General features: G+C 39.5%; 1 protein-coding gene across 1 annotated transcript in view; it reads right to left on the bottom strand.

The window, feature by feature from the left end:
- The window catches only part of ATP11A (ATPase phospholipid transporting 11A), a 141,351-nt gene that overhangs the window by 23,953 nt on the left and 96,535 nt on the right, over window positions 1–20,863 (bottom strand). The window contains exons 8-18 of the mRNA XM_054973826.1: window positions 17,852–17,902; window positions 13,511–13,575; window positions 12,713–12,794; window positions 10,496–10,646; window positions 9,295–9,492; window positions 8,109–8,282; window positions 5,064–5,227; window positions 3,742–3,813; window positions 3,308–3,381; window positions 2,418–2,521; window positions 1,442–1,623 (exon numbers count right to left, since the gene is read on the bottom strand). Coding sequence (XP_054829801.1) covers window positions 1,442–1,623; window positions 2,418–2,521; window positions 3,308–3,381; window positions 3,742–3,813; window positions 5,064–5,227; window positions 8,109–8,282; window positions 9,295–9,492; window positions 10,496–10,646; window positions 12,713–12,794; window positions 13,511–13,575; window positions 17,852–17,902 — 1,317 coding nt within the window. The remainder of the gene's footprint in view (window positions 1–1,441; window positions 1,624–2,417; window positions 2,522–3,307; window positions 3,382–3,741; window positions 3,814–5,063; window positions 5,228–8,108; window positions 8,283–9,294; window positions 9,493–10,495; window positions 10,647–12,712; window positions 12,795–13,510; window positions 13,576–17,851; window positions 17,903–20,863) is intronic.

The raw sequence follows: 20,863 nt of genomic DNA, 5'->3' as shown, positions 1-20,863 counted from the left end.
CCTGAGCAGTTCAGAATGGCGTTCCCAAAGGTGCCTTCTAGCTGCAACTCCTCATGGTGATGACGTGTTACAAATAACAAGTAATTGGGCCTTATAAGTAATCCTGGAGGTAGTTTGCTTTAAATCCTCAGGTGTCAGGTGCAGTCAGGGGTTCTTTTAGCATAGGATGATTTAGTGCTGTGCCTCTTTCTGAACACAAAGGATCCAGTCATGTTCCTGTATGCTTTGGTAACCCACTAGGCTTGACTACTGTATATTAATGAATATTAGTTAATATTCCAGGTGGCCCAAAGGATAAGGTTTTTCTTACGACAGCACTTATAGCATCAAGGTCCTCCCCTAGGGAAATTTGCCACACTCATTCTGTTCAGAGTATTCAGTAATTATAGAAAACAATCTCCTTCCAACAGGGTTTCTGCAGAATTGAATTTCTTGATTCAATTCTAGCTGCTGTCTAGCTGCTATTAATTGCTATTAATTGTGATGCTAGTTTTGAATCTATTTTATATGTTTTATAGTGCTGCATGTTCTCTTTAAGCTGCTTTGACCAGGGAGAAATCATTTCCTTCAGAAGCAGAAAAGTAGCATGTAAATCAAACAAAAATAACTTTGGTCCTTTGAATCGGCTACCACAAAACTGTTGTGATCAGCACATAAAGTAGTTCCTGGAAATGGGGGAGAGGTTATCAAGTAATAAACTTATCATGTGATAAGTCCCCACGAAACTGACCACTGTCATGGCCCTCTCTGACCAGCCCTCTGATTGGCCCAGTGACTGGCTTGGATGACTCAGAGGAAGAGCCAGGGGAGACACCAGGGAACCAGGAGGACAAGTGGGATCTGGGAGGGCCTCATGCTGCTGAGTCACTCCAGCAGTGCCAGAGGCTATCCTTCCAGAACCTGAAAGTGAGCCCTTGCCTCTGGCTTCTGAGGTAACCACTAAGTCTCTGCCAGACAGGACACAAACTCAGGTTCATAGCCCTCCAGGACTCCCTCCCACTCTGTAGGGATGGCAGTGATGGAAGCGCCTCGCAGAGGTGGCACAAAGGAGGCGAAGTGCCAGACCAGCCTGTAGATCCAGAGCAGAGTACTGAGAGAGACAGTTCTTTGCAGGATCCCAGCCAAAGCACTGCAGAGTCTCAGGAGCATCAGCACCTGCTGGCAAACGTAGCTGAGCCAGATTACCGCTCAGATTTAGCCTGAGGCTTGAGAAGACTGCATTGCTGGATCAACCAGTCCACTAGGTGCAAGTCCTGAGCTCCAAGCTGCATCTCCTGGTGCAGGTCATAGAGATTCTGCACTCCTGAGCCTAGTTGGCCAAGCTGGTAGACCTACTCAGAAAAGTCCAGACCAGGCCAGCCTGCAGGGTGTAGGGCAATCACATGATGAAGTGTAGCACATCATTATACAGTACTGAACCTAACAGAGGAAGTATACTAACCGGTCTTCCACTGCAGTGGCACCAAGCAGGATAAGACCTGTTTCTATCTGCTCATAAGCTTCTGCGAGTTTTTTCTCTCGATCCCGCAGGGCCAGCTTTGCCTCCTGAAGATACTTCTGCACACCCTCATATTCTTCATAGGTAAACTTTTTATAAGCAACACACAGTGTTCGCAGACCCTCCTAAAGAAAATTATTTTTTTAAGTACAGGAATGTGTTTACTGATTTTTCCCCCAAATGTATTTAAAGAGCTAGTGTGATTTAGTTAGGCTGATTCAACTCCCAGGTTCAAATTCCCACTCTGCCATGAAGTTTGCTAGGTGACCTTAGTTAGTCATTGCCATGTGCACAACTACACAGTTCCTCAACAGAATGGCATTTATGTTTGCAGAAATGACAGATATCTACCAATTTCCCCCTCCTGCTACAGACTCTTATCTTGCCTGTCATGATGTTCTTGAGGGTCAGAAAGCTAAGTTGGCTGCAGCAGGAGGAAGAAGGATGAAAGTCCTGCTCAGTGAAATCCATGGAAATCCAAACCTAATCTAACTCACAGGGTGGTATGAGGATAAAATGAAGCGGAGGATAAAATGAGGGAGAGGAGAAGACACACCACCCTGAATTCCTTGGAGAAATGGTAGGGTAAAATGAGTTACAACTCATTTAGCGTCTTAGAAGCAAGTTTCTGACTTACCCTGAACATGGCAATATTGCTTCTGAAAATGTTTTACAGAAAGTCATAATTGACAGGAGTTTTAATTTTCTACTGTATAAAAGTTACTCTTGATATGTTCCAAGTACTAAGTAACTGGATTCCCTTATCACATGTGTATTGAAGGGGAATGGAAATCAATACAATGGCTGTTGCCTGCGTCATAGGAAATGACCTTTTGCAATTTTCAGCCTTAAATCTTTTGCAGTTTTCAGCCTCCAGTGCAAAGAACATAATGAATGTTCGCTGAACAGTGGATCTTACCACAGCATTTCGTTCAACTCTTGCTCGAATTTGTTCTATTTTGCCTTCTGTGACTCTAGGAAATATAGAAGAATCTGCTCCTTTACAAAACAGTAATATTTCACCTGAAAATATAAGCAAAACAAAATCTTAAATATGGGCAAAATTTAAATAAAACATCACCACCACCAATATAAATGAAGTAAACTATCTTGATATCCATTCACTTGAACATCTACTTTAGCAGATTTTGAGAATCAAATTCAAATTCTAAGCATAGGGCTAAACTCTAACTTCTGTAAGCAAATAAGTTTCACAGAAAGGATGTCAGCTATCTTTCTTCTCTTTCTCCAGTCCCTTGTGCCACCGGAGCTGCTCCTAAAAGTCAGGGCCTCTTGGAAATAGCATTGGACACAGCACAGATAGCTGTAGTGAGAAAGGAGAAATTGCTATAACCTAGTACCTTAGTTAATATGAATTCTTCTGCAAGTGTTTCAGGGAGTGTGGGAATGGGAAAAGTGTGTGAGTGTGGGGAAAAAACACTGATTTCCCCAATTCAACTGCAGCATAATGTTCTTGCGGGTCCCATATTCTCTAAGAGTAGCTACAGGGAAGAGGGTCACAGGAGATTGAAAGCAGGCTACTAAGATTCCTTCCTTCAATTCTCCTCCATTTACTGAACAATAGCTTAAATCCATAATATTTAAAATATCAAAGAAAAAAACAGAGACAGTAAAAGTCAAGAAGCACAGTGAATTATGTTCCTGGGCTTCCTTAAGATGTATCCCATCCAAGTACGAAGCAGGGCAAACCCTACTTATTGTCTGAGATCTGATGAGGTCAGGCTAGCCTGGGACATTCAGAATAGGGTCAAAAGGCTAATAGTTACAATGTCTTTTTCAAAAATCTACCTTTTGTTGATTTAACAATTACACTCATCCGTCTCCTTACTGAATCAAAACTAAGGACGTCCAGCAGTTCAAACCTGAAGGAGAAAAAAAAAGAACAAAAAAAGTTTAATGTACATAATATATTATTTAAGGTATATTTGAATCCACCCTCAGATGACTTTTGTGAGATGTAGATCCAGAGGAGTTAGCCATGTTAGTCTGTAGTAGCAAAATCAAAGAGTCCAGTAGCACCTGGACTCTTTTTGATTTTGTGAGATGTAAAATTCACTCTCATTGAACTTTAAATCTGGCAAAATTATAGATTATCAGATATTAAACTATATAATCAAAGTAATTTTTCACAAACAAAAATGCTTAGAGACAGGTTAAAAGGTGTGATTTTTTGGTGGTGTGTTTTTAGTACACTCTTACATCCTACTGAAACAATTACTCACTTTTCAATGTCATTTTCTCGATTTAAGATTTCCATAAAATTGTCCTTCAGTCTTAAATATGTATAGCCAAGTCTGAAAATTGAATTACAGATGCACATCAGAGGTTACACAGCAGCCACATTTATCAATTAATATTTGCACAACATACGGAACTATGTAATTGATTGTGTATAACAGAAATGACTTTTTGACTTCATTTGAAGGGTATGAAAATTATTATTTGCTCAAGCTGTTTCCGGACGTTGCCTTTGTCTTGACCTGCCTCAGAGTTTTGAGAACAATCATCTCATATAAGCTTTCTCACTCAATTTTACTTCATCAAGATTCTTTCTTTCTATTACACTTCTACCTACCACCCATGTATTTCCTCCTCAACAATATAAATACATCTCCAAAGGCACACCAATAGAATTGTCACTCAAATCCTTTCACCAACTGCTCAGGAATTGAACTTCCCTTCCCCCCTCCCCCACAAAAGATATAGAAGAAAATCCACAGATGGTAGACAGAATCAAATCGAACTGGTTCAGACAGAGTCAAACATATTAAAAATATGTCTGATCAAACTATATTTTAATTGTAGTGCTTGACTTGTAGGGACGATTACCCAACAAGTCAGGCATTAAGGTGGATTTCACTATTTAAATTTTAGTTCTCCCCCACTGGACTGCTCTTCAGATCATATCTATAAAATAGGGTTGCCAGCCTCCAGGTGGTAGCTGGAGATCTCCCGGAATTACAACTGATCTCCAGACCAAAGAGATCAGTTCCCCTGGAGAAAATGGCTGCTTTGAAGGGTGAACTCTATGGAATTATACACTGCTGAGGTCTCTCCCCTCCCCAACTCTGCCCTCTCAAGGCTCTACCCCCAAATCTCTAGAAATTTCTCAACCTGGATCTGGCAACCCTACTACGAAAGGTCCAGTAAGCTGTCCAAATGAGGTTCTGTTTCTCATTTTTTAAAAGTGTTTGCATAAACCATGAACATTGTTGTACACATTTGCAACCCTGAGATTCAGGAACCCAGAAAAAGCACATCTGCGTGCTGCAAAAGAGAAAGACACAGATTCATCCATGCCTAAACAATCATTAACAGGCCCTGTCTCCAAAGTAATGCCTGTCACAGAACCTGGCCTTCAGGCTTCCAGTCTCTGCCATTTTCTTTCGGTCTCCTGTGTTTTTTTCATCTTCCCCTCAGCTTCTCCCTAACATCTCTTCACAAACATACTTTCAGTGGCTGGGCTTTGAATATACAGTACCATATGAAATAAGACTCTGCTTTGACACAGGTTGGGATTGTAAAATACCAGCATGCCACTTACCTCTGAATCCCTTCAACTAAAGCGACTTCATCGGGAGAGGAAGAGATATACACTGAAGACCTTCCTGATAGCTGAGCTTTCTTTAATCCATCCACATTGTCATCCTCCTTCACTTGAACAGTGTGGCAAAGACACAGTGCCCGGAAAAAGAGCTCTTCCCTCTCCTAATAAATTAAAAAGGAACACTGCTGGTACAAATTTTTAGCTCTAAGTACCAATATTATTTTCTATTTGTAACCGATGCATTTCTATGAGGGACAGGGAGATATTTAATTGTAAGAGACTAACTTGCATTTTTAAAGAGCACCCATCTCTCATAATAAAGCAATACAATTTTGAAAACTGCAAAAATTATTACATATATATGAAGAATGATTTTATTCTAATTTTGAATCACAACTTGTTTTTGTCTGTGTCTTCTTTTTTGTGTTCTATATCTGTATTCAGGACTCAATTTTAGTTAGGGTTCAGCTTCAAAGCCAGAACTTAGATAGGAACATGGAAAGTAGCAAAGAAAATGTTTCCAAGCACAGGTCAAGTGACTTGTTCTGAACAACAGTAAGCCTCTCCCCACCTGGCAGGGCTTCTGCACCAGAAGGTGTGGCTTCCAAACAGGTTTGGGCCTTGTTATCTAATTTTTAAAAAGTTACTCACTGTTTTTAAAAGCCCTGAGACCAGCCTCAACCTAACCAGCTGGTCTCAGGGCTTTTTAATAAAAGGATTTTTCCCCCTGTCCTTTTAATTCAATGCTTATGGGCACACAGCAGCCATTTCGACCTTATTATTTAACACACAATTTAAGGGTGCTCTCTTGTATACGTAAGTTGAAAAGTAGAGCTATATCCAAGCACCTCTTTTCTGTTGGCTTGATGAATGCTTGTTATAAGACAGCAAACAGAGAAGTAGATCCAGAGGAGTTAGCCGTGTTAGTCTGCAGTAGCAAAATCAAAAAGAGTCCAGTAGCACCTTTAAGACTAACCAATTTCATTGTAGCATAAGCTTTCGAGAACCACAGTTCTCTTCGTCAGATGCATGGAGGGCAGAAAGAAACTGTTCAAATACAGAGTGGGAGGGGCTGTGGTTATCGAAGGCTTGTGCTGCAGTGGAATTGTATGGTCTTGGTGGTGGTGCTGGACTCTTTGATTTTGCTACTACAGACTAACACGGCAAACTCCTTTGAACCTTTACACAAGCAAACTGATCCCCACATCAAAAGGAGCTGTTTGCATCTCCATATCAAAGGAGTTGTTTACATCCCTCCTCTCCTCCTCCCCTCCCCTATATTTGACCAGTTTCTTTCTGCCCTCCATGCATCTGACGAAGAGAACTGTGGTTCTCGAAAGCTTATGCTACAATAAAATTGGTTAGTCTTAAAGGTGCTACTGAACTCTTTTTGATTTTGCAAACAGAGAAGTGAACCTTAAAACTCTGAGTTAAATAGATCATTATTATGTTGAATATAAATGCCCACATGTATTCAACTTAATATATTTCCCATTCAGCACAAGTCTGAGGTTCACTTCTCAATTTTCTTTCTTGACACGACCTCCTTTCCCATTTGTTTTGCAGCTTTGTTAGCCCCCTAGGGACTATCTTGGAAACCACAACAGAGCTGGAGCTAATGAGCTGCTAACACAGGTGGCGCTCTACGCAGACATAAGAGTGTTTGAAAAAATTAAAAGAACTCAGCTGTAATACTTTATTTGTGTGATGCCTCAGTGAAACAGATTCAAAGGGGGCGGGGTCTAGGAATAGTAAACAGTGGTGACAGACATGTGACTTTAGGACCACAACTCCAAGGATGAAAATTAATCCTTTTCAATAAGACTGATATGATTTGTTGTTCTGTTTTGTGGCTTTTTGAGATCTTTTTTCCTACACAATTATCTATACAACTGATATTTAGTTAAGGCTATCCCGATCAGTATCATTCTGTACCTTTAATTACAAGAATAAATTGGCAGGTACTGCCCTTTCAAAACTGTGCCCACCGGGATATGACAAAGGTGCACCTACTGAAATTTCTTTCTCTACTTGTCTATTAAAAGTTAAAAGAGTGCTTTTGTTGCAAAGCTGGGCATCTCTGAAAATGGATTCCTTATGAACCTATTTACTGGTTCTGTTCCTGAAGCTCAGCCATCACAGACACCTCCCCTGTGTGCATAAATGGAGGAACTCTTTCATGTCAGGGACAGCTCCGTATGCACCGTTCATTGTGTACACAGAGACATCCAAAGACTGAAGTGAACAAAGAACTCTTTGCTTTCACGCAGTAGCAGAAAAAGGCATGCAATGCCACAATAGAATTTGCTAGGCTCGGTACAAAATAGAGGCGCGATCCCTTCCCCCACCTGCTCTGCCAGCCGCACACCGCTCTAAGCTCCCAAAATAGAATAGAAATGTAACAGCGTGAAAAGGAAGACAGGAGAAAGAACCATCATGTTATGTATAACCCCATAAATATGTACAAACAGGTCAGAGCAAATTTCAAGCCTGCCTGCTGTTTCATTGCGACAGCTATTCCACAGAGTTGTTTTTTTTATTAACAAAAGCTTACACAGACACTGGAGTTACTAGATCCTGGTGTAACACCCCCCTCCCTCAGGTTCTCTAAGCATCCTTCTCTCTCTGGGCATGCTTAGGCAATAAACAGGTCTAGATTTCAGTTCTATCCTAATATGCCATCTGTCACATCACTGGAAAAAGAGTATGACTCGGAACAGTAATGACTTACATCAGAAGCTACTATGAGAACGGGTAAGCACATAAGCTTTGGCACATTAAGCAGAGCGATGCACAGTTTTATATTTCAAGTGCTGTTATCTTCAAGAGCTGGTTTAGAGACCTGTGAGCTAAACCACTAAATATCAGAAGCAGCAGTTCTGACATCATCATGAGGCAGGGATGTCTTTAATACACATATAGACAGATATAATTTCCTAAAACTAAAAAGCCACAACACTGCAACGCAGTATGCATTCAATAACTCTACCGCTACTAATATTGTTCGATCAGCATTTAATTTAAAAACATAGAGCTTCATACTTTGCTGCTTCCTCCTGGGGAAGAATCAATCATATCGATGCCAGAACAATCACTGAGGATTTGGCCATTACAGATGACATCAGGAACATAAACATGCCCCTCAATACAGCACTCTATGAACTCCATATTGTTCTCAGTCAATGTTCCTGTCTTATCTGTGAAGACATATTCAACCTAAGGAGAGACATACAGAATAACAAATGATTGAAATAACCGTGACATCTTTCTGTAAGACTTATTTCCTGATATGTAAAGAGCAGCACATTTAGAACAGTGGCTCTCACATTCTTTGAATTGTGGCCTGCCACTAAACTTACTGTACTTTTTGGGATTCACTTGTAAAATAAGTCCCTGGTTATTTTCCTCCCCGCAACATAACACAAATCTCACATCAACAAGCAAAGTTTATATTTTATTTTTCAATGCTTAGTGTTTATAAATCCATCGTATTACTGAGCAACAGGCTGCATTTCATCACCATTTCACAATTTATGCAAACTCATCTGCTATGGTGCTTCACAGCTCACCCTTTTCTTCTTCCTCCTCCTCCTTCCTGGACTTACAATCCATGTGCAGTATGTGGGGTGACCCACTTCTGGGTCCTGAACCCCCGTTTGAGAAATACTACTTTAGAACAGTAATATAAGTAAATGAATGGGACATGGGGCAGGATGCCAGACATTTTTAAAAAATATATTATTAGACTGGTTCAGAATGTGGTTACCAATGTAAAGTTTCAAATCATTACCTTTGTATTTTCAGTTCTTTCACTCCCTTATTTCTCTTGTTTGTTTACCAAACTGTTGAAATTTTGTGTGTGAACTGTTTGAGGCAGGATCCTGCCCCTTTTTTGGCTTATGTTTTTCAGGCTGAAAGTGTGAATTTTTAAAAAAGATAATTAAACTGTTACATTCCCCTTTGGCTTCCTGCTTGAAGGAATCTTTATTATTCTTCATTTTTATACACACACACACTCCACCTATGCACCTGCTTCAGTCCAAGTTTAACCAACTAAATAGCCCAGGTGTTGTTCAGGCCATGGATGCCCCCTAAACCAATCAGAGGAGCAATGTAACATATTGAATTCAACAGCTGTGGACACATTGTTAAAAAAAAATCTATTCCCAGTAAAGGGGTTATATTAATAAGTTCTAAGTTTGTATGACAACATCCCTATGAAAGTTACCTGCCCTAACTCTTCATTGAGGTCAGAAGTATTCACAAGAGGTCCTTCACCAGTTTCTTCATCAAACATTTCTTCATCCCAAGTGAGAAAATAAGAACCAAGAAACTTCTGCATTTCTACTGTGACATACATAGACACAGGAATGATGTAGTTGAAAAGAACCATGAAGGCAAGAAAATCTGTAAACGCTGTGATAAACTGACAAAAGAGGAGAAAACAAAGCCAATAAATGGATTTGGATACAGCATAAACCACATTTAAAACAGTTATAATATATAAATAGGCCCAAATAAAAAATATTATGTAGTCCATTATGCCCCACCATAAATCCATCAACTTCTATTATTGGCATTTGGCTGTCACAGCTCAGTATATAATATTCATCCTCAAGTATATGTTAGGATTGCTATATTCCTTGGAATGAAATAATTACAGCAGCTTCTATATGTATAGACTCCTACTGGAAGGAAGTTAACCCACCTCCTCTATCAGATTAGTATAAATGATCTGGGACACTGCACTGCTGAATCAAATAAACTGATTATAGAAGAGGCAGAATCAATTCACAAATGGATGCATTGATCGAAAAATGGGCAATGTCTGTGATGTAAATCAATAGTCCAGTACCAAGATAATTTTTGTTTTAAGCTTGGACTGCTTAGTTTGAATAATATAAAGGAAGCTTATGGAAATACTTTGGTATATAAACATTTCAGGACGTGGGGTTGTGGGGTTCTCACTGGCTCATTTCTTTTTTCTTGATTTATATATTATTTAAACTGTTGATATTTTAGTTTTGTATAGTATACTGCTATATTTTATTGTACATGAATAATATTAATTTTAAAACATACATAAATAGTAATACCTATGTTGTTGGTTTAGGGTTGGGGTGTTATCCAATAATCTACCTTATCTCAGTGAAAAAGGAAGACTATAAACAAAGTAAATAAAATAAAACAATCCTCCAATCCAGCACAGGATACACATATACAGAAAATGACTGTGTGTGTAGATTCTGATGGATGAAAATCTTATGGAGACTGGATGAGTGTTTGCAGCCCACAAAGTTGTGTGAGAAAGAGAAAAACGTCTCCTCTTTAGAATATACTGTCAAACAATGTGCCATTTTCAAATTCTGGTGAAAACACAAGAGATGTTGCACTATCTTTTATGAAAACTAAGAAGTTATTTTACATACCACATTTCTTTTCCTTTCCAGATCTGTTTTCTGATTATACCAAGGCTCGTTACGAAATGGTTCACTTTGCCAAACATATTTCAGGGCGGTATTTATTAGTGATTTACTGATCAGAATACAGAGGTATACAATAAGAAATACATTCATGGATCTGAAACAAATCAGAGAAAACAGTTTCATGGGTAGCAGAACATCAAGATTTAGGACATTGTGCATCTCACAGTCTGATATTTTTCTCTACGTAAATCAAATAAATGCAATAAAATATCTTTCGGAGAGAACCATTAACAATATTAATGGGAAAAGGAGTAACATGTATAGATTCCACAGGTTACCGGTGCCAGTGCTGAACAATGGTCAGCTTGTAAATTAGTTTCCAACTGATGGACAAATATGGAGCACTGTGCCCACAAATGGCATTGGCCTCATATTTCAGGAAAAGTGAGAGAGATTCTTGCCTGGAGGGGCTTGTGGTTGGTAGGTGGTTTCCACTGGGAAAAGCCACTGCTGGAGGATTAAGCAAGTCATCATGATCCTCCCTGAAGTGTAGGCCTCATGCTAGGGATGAAGTAAAAGTAGCTCTGTTGGTTGATGGCACTTGTGCACGGGGTTCACCCTGAGCCACAAAGTGAGTACTGGTCTACGTATCATTAATTTAAACAGATGTAATCAGATGATAACTTCTGAGTTTACAAGGTAAGCACTGGCTGTCAACTTACCATGTCAGAAACTGTACTGTTTGTATACACAGTTCTATTTCATGCAAACATGCATTTTTAAAGATGTGTGTGTGTTTATCACATCTGACTTCTGTGAAGCTTGCAGCCCTCCCATTTTATTCTCACAAAACCCCTATAAAAAGGTAAGGACTGGTACCACAAATTATGCAGTCGAGTTTCCTGTATTTGGGGAAATTGCAAGGGTGGGGGGTCAGCACACCCCGAGTGCAATGGACGAGCCACACCCTGGGAAAACCTCCTTTGTGATCAGGACAAGCTTCATGGCTGAGTAGAAATTTGATCCTGGGTTTCTATGATTTACAAAATATTTGTGTTCTGATACTTCCAGCAGCACAACAGTGAAAGAGTAACTGCAAGCTCAACTTTCAATGTTGTGCTAAATAAAAGGCAGTGGTTTTGGAAATGAGCAGCGCAGGCCTGGTGTTTCACCAGAAATAACATTTTGTCTCATTAGAGCACTGTTAATTTCTTCTCGCTCGGTACTGGTGAAGAAGGATGCCTTCTAGTCTAGAGACAGGTAATTTTTTTTAAGAGGGGAAAAGGCAGCCTGAAAAGGAGACTGATGTGAGTTGTGAGTGTTCTTTTTGTTTTTGCTTCAGATAAACAGGCATTGTTTACAGAGGGACAAAAACATGCATGCACACTGCTATGGAAACTCTCTTAAACAACCCTGTATTCTGTTTTCTGGCTGCTGGGCTATGTTTCTAAATGCACATCCTTAGATAAGAGTAACTCCTTCCTCTACTTCTCCCTGAAATTATACTCAACAAAGGGAAGAAAGAGGAGCTTGTCTGCCTTGGAATTCTTTCCCCACTCACTCTCTATTAAGTGATTTGCATTTTGCATAAGCAACTGGTGACTAAACCTCGCTATTTACCAAGTAGTGGCTTATGCAACAATGGCCACATAACCACATGAGCAGCCAGACATCCACAGAATCTGTCCACATGGAAAGGAGAATTTGTACCAGACATCCACATTTTTGTAGAAATCTTGGGACATGAGAAAACGGTCTCCTTGCTTAGGAGTTTTGGATGACAATTGTAAATTCTTCAATGTGTACAGTTATGAGCATGGCAGGCACTTAAATATTACATTCTACAGCTGTACACCTAAAGAAATAAACTGTAAAACAAAACAGGTTTGCAAACTCATGCATCATTCAGGTACACTTGTCAGAGTTTTTTTTATCAGATGCCGCTTCCTGTTCAATAGCAAACCTACATTATTTATAACACAAACTAATGTTTGTGCACAGATCAACACCAGAATGTTAACGTAAAGCAGACGACTGCGTCCAAATTCTTATTAATAAATAGCAAAAAACTCATACCAGGCTGGAGTTGCATGCATTTATTATGAACAAAATGTAATAAGAATTTGATTTTATCTTGTTTTTCACAATTCAAGTCATGTGAAGTTATTCCTTCCTAAGCATCTCAACCGTACATAAGAATATATTTAAAAGCAGCTTTACTTTTCTACAGCAGATCGTTTCTGAGATTTTGACTGGTAATTCAGCGCCATTTTGGTTTCCATGCCAGTGTATATAGCAACACCTGAAACAAAAAAAGCAATACGGTTTCATTTTAAAATAAAACCATGTGATCACAGGCACACAAATGTGCTTTGTTCCAGAAAGCTCATCAATGTAGAACTGCATGCATTTTACTAATAGGGCTGAACTGAAATTTTCTGTGAAAGTTTTGGCAGCAACAAAAAAAACCACCCCTTTCAGCACAGAAATTTGGGCTGCCCTGTAACAGTTCAGTATAGTATTCATTCATTCAGAATGAGGGCTGTCTTCCTGACAGAGGATGCAATGGCTCTTGATCAGCAATATCAGCATGCTGCCAAATCTGATTAGTTATCTAATTTCATGACATGTCTGCATTTGCTGTATGATCCCCAACTGGCATGGATCCCTCAGGTGGCTAGTTCCAGGAAGAACACTGCCCTAAAAAATGGCACCCAAACAGCCGCAGAGACAATGGCAGAAAATATAAAACCAAAAAATGAATATTTACTTAATTATGGCTTTCCCAGCAACATACTGAAAATGCTGCTATTATCTTAAAAACATTGAAAAGCAAACATTTGAGCAGCCCTATTCAGTAGGGCTTTTCTACTTTATTTTGAACAGAAGATCCTTGCTACTGTATCAGAAGATATTTCTGAAACTAACTGAGAATACCTTTTCATGTTACTACTCTACATTGGGACTATTATTGTTTTTATATCGCTTCAGATTTGTAGACATAATTACAGTATTTACCAAAGATTTTCTCTGTGTTCTTTAAAGTAGCTCCTCTAAGAAGCAGATTCTCAGATCCCAATGGCCTGCAAAGGTAAAATTGGTGAACATTTGACAATTATATCCAAGAGGTTGAGGGCAGTGTTTTAAAAATTCACATAAAACACAGAATGAACAAGGTGAGGTTAATTTGTTTGATAACTTCCTCATTTTTGTTAAATTACAACCCTTTCTGTGCAATCCTATGAAGAGTTACCCCAGACTAAGCCCATGGATTTAGACTGGAGTCAGTCTTCATAGGATTGCACTATTGTATTGTTTCTAGGCCAGTTTTGCATTTTCAAATGCCTAAAATTAAACACATATAGATCAGTAGTCTAATTTTTTTTAAAAAAAAATTATTAGAACAGCGTTGCCAAATCTAAATTCTGAGGCATAGGCTGAGACCACAACCCCAACCACCCCTGAACGTTACTACATCTGCACTTAGGTATATAAGATCTAGGTTTAATTAGAAGTAGTTCCATTGAATTCAGAGGGACTTATTTCCAAGTAAAGTTTGCACAGGGTTACAACCAAGCCATGCAAACCAACTCTATGAATTCTTAATTGGAAGTAAGCCCCACTGTGTTTAATGGGGCTTACTCTCAATTCTCAATTGTAATCTTAGCCATGTTGAAATTATTGAGATTGTGCCATCCAGAACCTAAAGTTAGACATTTGCATTAGAAAGCCTCAGCTTAAGTTTCCTTTAGCCTGAGAAAGTGCACTGCTATCTGTTTCAGACAGTTTAATTGGAATCCAACCAATTGTCCATTTTCATTTCACACTGATGTGAATACACGTACAAACAGATTAGTGTTTGATATATATGCTGGAAACAAACTGATACAGATACAACCATGGGGACCAAAAAAGATGACATAAGTAATATAGATGTGGTAGACATGCATTTCAAAACGGTTAGCAGAACTTAAATGTATGACCTGTAGTTTGAGCTTCCATGTGTCTGAAGAATCAGGGCCTGCTTTAAGGGTAAGCAATGTGTAGAGCTGCATATATGCACATTAGAGTTAGGGTGCTTTCAGAAATCTGGTTGCTCTTTGTCAGAACACATGTAAACAATACAAGTAAACCACTCCTACGTGTATCATACTCATGAGAGGGTCAACCTTGCAAGCCCAACAGCAATATTGATAACCTTTATGTTTGATCCCTCTCTTTCTTCCCCCTCCCCATGTTCTCTGTTTTGTCAAATCAAGCTGCTTCTCTCTTGACAACATCATTAGAGTCTTTGCTTTCCTGTCTGGGTCATGCTCTGTCTTCTTCAACTTCTTCTGGCTAGCTTTCCCTCATCACACCTGCATCCTCTCAGCTTTACCCCAAACTCTGCTGCCAAAATCATGCAATTAACTTGCACCAATGTCATGCAACATCCTTCCTCTTCCATCCTATATCCTGCACAAATTTCTTGGCTTTATTATGAACTCCCCACGGGTTTGCTCCAGCCTTATTTCCCTGTTAATCCTCCTTAGTAGCCATCACACTTGCAACTATTCACCTCTCAAGTTCTCCAAAATCTCCATTATCTTAAACAGCTCTGCTCATTTTCCTGCACTGCAATCATGATGCCCCCTCCTTCTTTTCCTTCAAACTCCTCCTGAAAACAAGCCTCTTGGTCCCCATCCATATATGGAGCGAACCATCCTTGGAATTGGAGGGTAGAAGTAAGACAACGGATCAAGCTGGGAGGGCCAATGGAGGGAGGGGGGAGAGAATATTGGGTGGTAAGTGCCTGGCTGTCTGGCCCTAGGGTGATTTCATTTATTTGCAATACTTAGATATTCCGCTGGTTTTAAATCTTTGCAGATTTGCATGTATACACCCTATTGCATTGTTTATTGAAATGTCTTTGAAATTGACTGGACTGATTCACATTGTATAATCCGCCTTTGCTCTCAGTGAGAAAGGAGGGCTATAAACAAACAAACAAACAAACAAAAAAGCAAGCTACATCCAATACTGGCCTCCTGCTGACTTGCTTTTCTTCCTGACATTCAATTACACTATCACTATTTTACTGCAAGTTCTGCAGTTCATACCAACCTGAAACTGCTTAATGAATGGTCTTTCTGATTAAAGAACAATTAAATATAAGAACAGCTTTACTTATGAATACTTAAGGCAAGGGGACATGTCTATTACTGGTCATCATTTTAAACAGAAGTTTCCCAAGGTCACGTACATAATACACAAATGCAATAAAACATCAAAACAGTATATAAAAAATAAAACTTGAATGTGAATCCCTAACACATCAAAAGGAAACACCATTTGGACTACACATGGATACCATAAATCTTTCTTCAGTATTTCAGTACCGATTATGTATAAAGTATGAGTGATCTTAACATGTTTCTGAAATAGTGTTGCATTTCTAACTGAAATGCAATGGATAGACAAAAAGATAGATTGTTATGGTGTTCAATATGTTTTGGCAACCTCTCAAACAGCATTCTCCGCAACGTATCATATAAATGGCATTCCAAAATTATATGCTGGATGGTATCTGGGCAGTTGGCTCCACACAAACAATGTCTTTCAGAAAAGGGGACTCGCTGGTATCTCCCCTGAAGGACATTGGAGGGAAAGGCATTTAGTTTGGCCAACATGAAGGCCCTATGACAGCCTGGGGTCTCAAGGTCATAAAAATACCGCGGAATTCTGCCAACATATGTAGTCAATCCTAATGCAGCTGAGGAGCAAACAAAAGGTTGGGCTGGAAATAACTTCTGTTGTTCCCAATCTAGTAGACGCTGCTTAACACCATTCAGGATATAGGCCTCATCAGACATTTATGCTAGTCCCATATACTTAAGTTTACTCAGTATTCCTGCTGACCACGCCCAGGAATACTGATCCCTTTTCAAACAGGTTAAAAGACTAGAAGGCTCGGCTCTAAAATAAATTTTGAGCCAAAATTTAAAGGTAGTGATCCAAGCCCTTGTCTCAATCAAGGATTGCCCCAATTCCGCACACAAAGCAAAATAGGAAACACAATTTGGGACACCCAAAATTTGCCTAAAGAGTGTTGCTTGGATATCCTCCACCTTTCTGTTAAAAGCTGAGATCCATATAGGTATACCATAGAGCATTTGAGCTAAAATTTTTGCTTTAAAAACTTTTATGGCTGCCGGGACACATTGGTTACCCCTAAAAAAATAAAATTGTTTAATTTGGGAGGCTGTGCTCTTAGCCAACTTTATTGATCTCTCGCGATGTAAAACCCAGCTAAGATTGTAGTTAAAAGAAATGCCCAAATATTTTAAAAAAATTGTTTGCTCAATTGGAACGTTACCAATCGAACGTTACCAATCTGAGGGCACCAGCTTTTTGAAAAAACAACAACTTTTGATTTAGAATAGTTAATAGATAGAGAGTTAAGTTGACAATAATCATAAAAAGCATCCAAATATCTTTGTAAACCAACTCTTGTACATGATAAGATGGTTGTATCATCCGCATACAGCAACAAGGGTACAGCAAGGCCTCCTAATTTAGGAGGATGGCCATTGATGAGTCCAAGGCATTGCGCCAAATCATTTATAAAAAGACTGAAGAGGTGTGGGGCGTTGTGCTACATTGTGCCCTGAGAGTCCATAGTGCCCAACAGGTTGCATTTTGAGAAGCACTACAAGCTGCAGTGAGAAGGCAAAGTTCAACTCCATGGTTTTTTGCCATTTATTTGGGCCCCACAGATAATTTTTCTGGCTTTTAGATGGTGATACTAAGCCCCAGAGTTAAGTAGCCCTCCTGACATTCCCAGTTTATTATGAAGTGTAATGTTATTCACCCCCTCAATATTTTCTTTGGCTTAGGTATAAATATAATATTTATTTCACTGGAATCAAGTAAATCTGGTCTACTTTCAGACCATTCACATTACAAAATGCGCATTTTATGCCTGCTGCAAATGTAATTATTTTCAATTGCTTAATTTCTTACAGTGCAATCCTACAAACACTTTTCAGGAAGTAAATCCCTCTTAGCAGACCTCAGTTGGATTCTGAGTAGACTGGCTTAGGAAATGTTTAGGAAATGGGACTATAGCTGGATTTCCTTCTCTTTTACGAAGCACTGATTTCCACTGCTAAATGAGAAAAAGCTTTAGAATGCATCGACTTTAAAAACACATTAGTCGTTCACTGTGTGCAGCTGAAATCTGTGTTTTGAACTCAAAAGTTTTTAACATACCAGAGGAACTGAGATATTCCTAATACAATCTGCACAAAGTGAAGAACAAATAACTTAAGTAGTGCGTATGTATATGTTTTTTTTAAAAAAAGAACTTACTGGTCTTACCTTACAGTAGGCTCATTTTGGTCATGGTAAACATTTATCCGGCCAACAAATCTACAAAATAAAAACATATTAGGAAATCAGTGTGCCTGCAGAAAAACACTGGACAAGGTAATTGTTTAGATCTGTATGGAAATAGTTTTTGCTACTTCCTCTAGAAAGATAAATCACAAAGGTATCTTACAACTTCAGACATTTCCTCCTTTTCCTAAAGGCTGTGTCCTTAGCTGCCCATCTGCTATTTCTTCCTGGACTGAATTTTTTTAATGAAGCTTGGATTTTAAATAATTACACAGCACCCTATATTTCCTGCATTTCATAGCTCAGTTACTCCTATATAAAATGTATGCATTTATCACACCTAATGAAGAAGGCTCTAGACCATGAAAATGTAAGCTGGAATAAAATTTTGTTAGTCTTTCAGGTGCCACAAGACTTCAGTTGATGTTTGTTGCAACTAACATAGCTGCCTCAGAATTTTGATCGAGCTTGAGGGACATACTCCAAACTGGTACCATTAATCTGCTCTTCTCTTGATCTGCCCCCTGGCCAGCATTATGACTAAAATAGTCTGTAGACACCCTACCACAAGAAAACAAACAGCTTATTGTCCTTTCTTGCTGCAGGATAAAAGACTCAAAAGGACAGTGGTGGGAGGGGGAGGGGTTTAGAAACCAAAAGACCTATCACGTAGGCAGGAAACCCTTAAAAGAGAAATCTTAGATGGCAAAAATTAATATACGCATGTTTACTTAGCATAGGATGTAAAACTTCGCAACACTCAGGTTTCGGGTATATCGGCAATTTTGTTTTTATTAAGGAAATTTATACTTCAAGATTTCATAAATTTATTCATTTGTTTTACAAACTGTATACCCCTATCTTTCTACCCTCATAATTAGACATGGGCACGAATCAAAATATGAATCAAATTTCATGACCAATCGGGGTGATTCATTTTTCACGAAATGCATTTTATTCATGAAATTCATGACTTTTGGGGCTGATTCGTTCAATTCATGAACAATTCGTGATGCCAGACAGACTGGCGCTGATCCATTGATTCCCTAGACAACATAGGCCCAGAATGTCTGCAGACCTTTTGTTGCCACTGGAAACCCCAATCTTAGCCATAAGGAAATAGGTGATTCTTCAGGTATGTTGGTCCCAAAACCTATAGAGCTTTACAGGTCAACAGCAGACAGTACCTTGAATTGTGCATGGAAACAAACTGAAAGCCAGTGTAGACGAAGAAAGACTGGAGTGATAGGGTCCTTATGACACACTTCAGTCAACATCCTGTTGGCAGCATTCTGGCTCAACTGAAATTTCTGAACACTTCTCAAGGATAACCCCATGTAGAGCACATTGAGGAAAATATGCTAAATCGTACAATTTTATATGCTAACCAAGTTATGAATTATATATTTTATGTACTTAAAGTAGCAAGGTAAGTTTAGGTTGGATAAAAAACATTGCAGAAAATTGGCACGACCTGCTACTCCTTCCATTCAAAATCTACCCTCTCTTTTCTATATTCTTTGTCATGCCCAGATAATCTCTTGTCTCAAAATTAGTAACAGCTTCCTTTCTTCAGTTCCCATTGCTAATTCCTTCCATCAAATATTTCTGCTAAAACAATTTCATGCTCCCCATCTCTCCTCTTATTTCTGACAAGATCCATATTAGCATCTTACACAACCCTTCCAGTCTACTCGCCTTCTTCCATTACTTCCTCCCACCAGTCTATATAAATAAACTATCTAAAGCTTTTTGTGCTTGGCCATACTCCCTTGAGGTCACTCCTCAAAACTAGATACTCCTCAAAAAGTGGGCTGTTTGCTATCAGCTGAAATTCCCCACCCATTCTTCAACACTCTTTTCATACTGAAACCATGATCTAGAAACTCTGTCTCATCTCATGGTATCCCAGGCTGGGCGTTCAAGTGGAAAAGCCCAGGAATAACTCCATGAGAGATAGCACCTTGACTACCAGGAGGAGGAAAAGACAGCAATGGGCCCTGAGGGCACCTAAAGGGCAGGCAGCAACCAAGATTGCTAGAATTAGCCTCCTCAGGAGTAAAGGCTGCTTTGACAGTTGAGCCTTCCTTGGGAGTAAAGCCTACTTCTGTGTAGTTCAGGAGAGCCAAGAAGGGGGCTTGGTGGGAAAGAAGTAAAATAACAGGCCTGAGCAGGAGGGAAGCCAAACAGCCAGCAAGCCTGAGAGGTCAGAAGGGGCCACAGAAGTAGCACTCCTGGCCAGGAATGCAGCTGGTTCTTAAGTTCTGCCTACCTCATCTCCTAACTGTGTGGTTAGGGTGCAATAGCTATAGACACCAGTTAAGGAACTGAGGCCTGGGTGTGGGACCACAGCCTTGATGAAGAAGCATCACTGGGATTGGTGGGCCTTCAGGCTGTCATCTGACATTTGAATCTGGGGCTCCCTCACTGTGAGCAAACTCTGCAATAAGCCACAACCTGTGCAGTCTCCTGGTGTTTGCCTTTCCTGGAAGGGAATGCCTGGGATGAGAAGCAGCCCCCTGGGAGGGTGGAGTTGACAGACTCTTTCCCGTTTACATGTGTGTGCGTGCACATCCATGTGTAGACACATGTGCGCATGAACATAGTCTTCCCACTTTTTTCACCAACAGCAGTTCTTTCAAATGTCTGCCTGACTGTTTTTCAATAGCAGGTCATCAGGGGCTCCAATGTATACCCAGAGCGTCTGGGGATCTAAGTCCCCAAACAAACAGCAATGCCACCTGAGTGCTCAACATCCTCTAGCACATCATCAGTGCCAATTCATTCATTTATTCATTCATTCATTTATAGTCCACCATTCTCAGTGAGACCCAAGGCATTAACTAATGGTAACATTTGAGTATTGGATCCATAGACCAGTTAAACATGAATACTTGTAAGTAAACTGCTTTAGTTCTACTGAAGTCATCACGGCAGAAACAGCTCTCCATATCCTACAAAAAAATCTCATTCAAAGCTGAAGGAACAAATACT

Source organism: Eublepharis macularius, chromosome 3, assembly GCF_028583425.1.
Source record: "Eublepharis macularius isolate TG4126 chromosome 3, MPM_Emac_v1.0, whole genome shotgun sequence".
NCBI lineage: Eukaryota > Metazoa > Chordata > Lepidosauria > Squamata > Eublepharidae > Eublepharis > Eublepharis macularius.
Note: the sequence above shows the minus strand (reverse complement) of the source record. Positions and strands in the feature narration are given on the sequence as shown.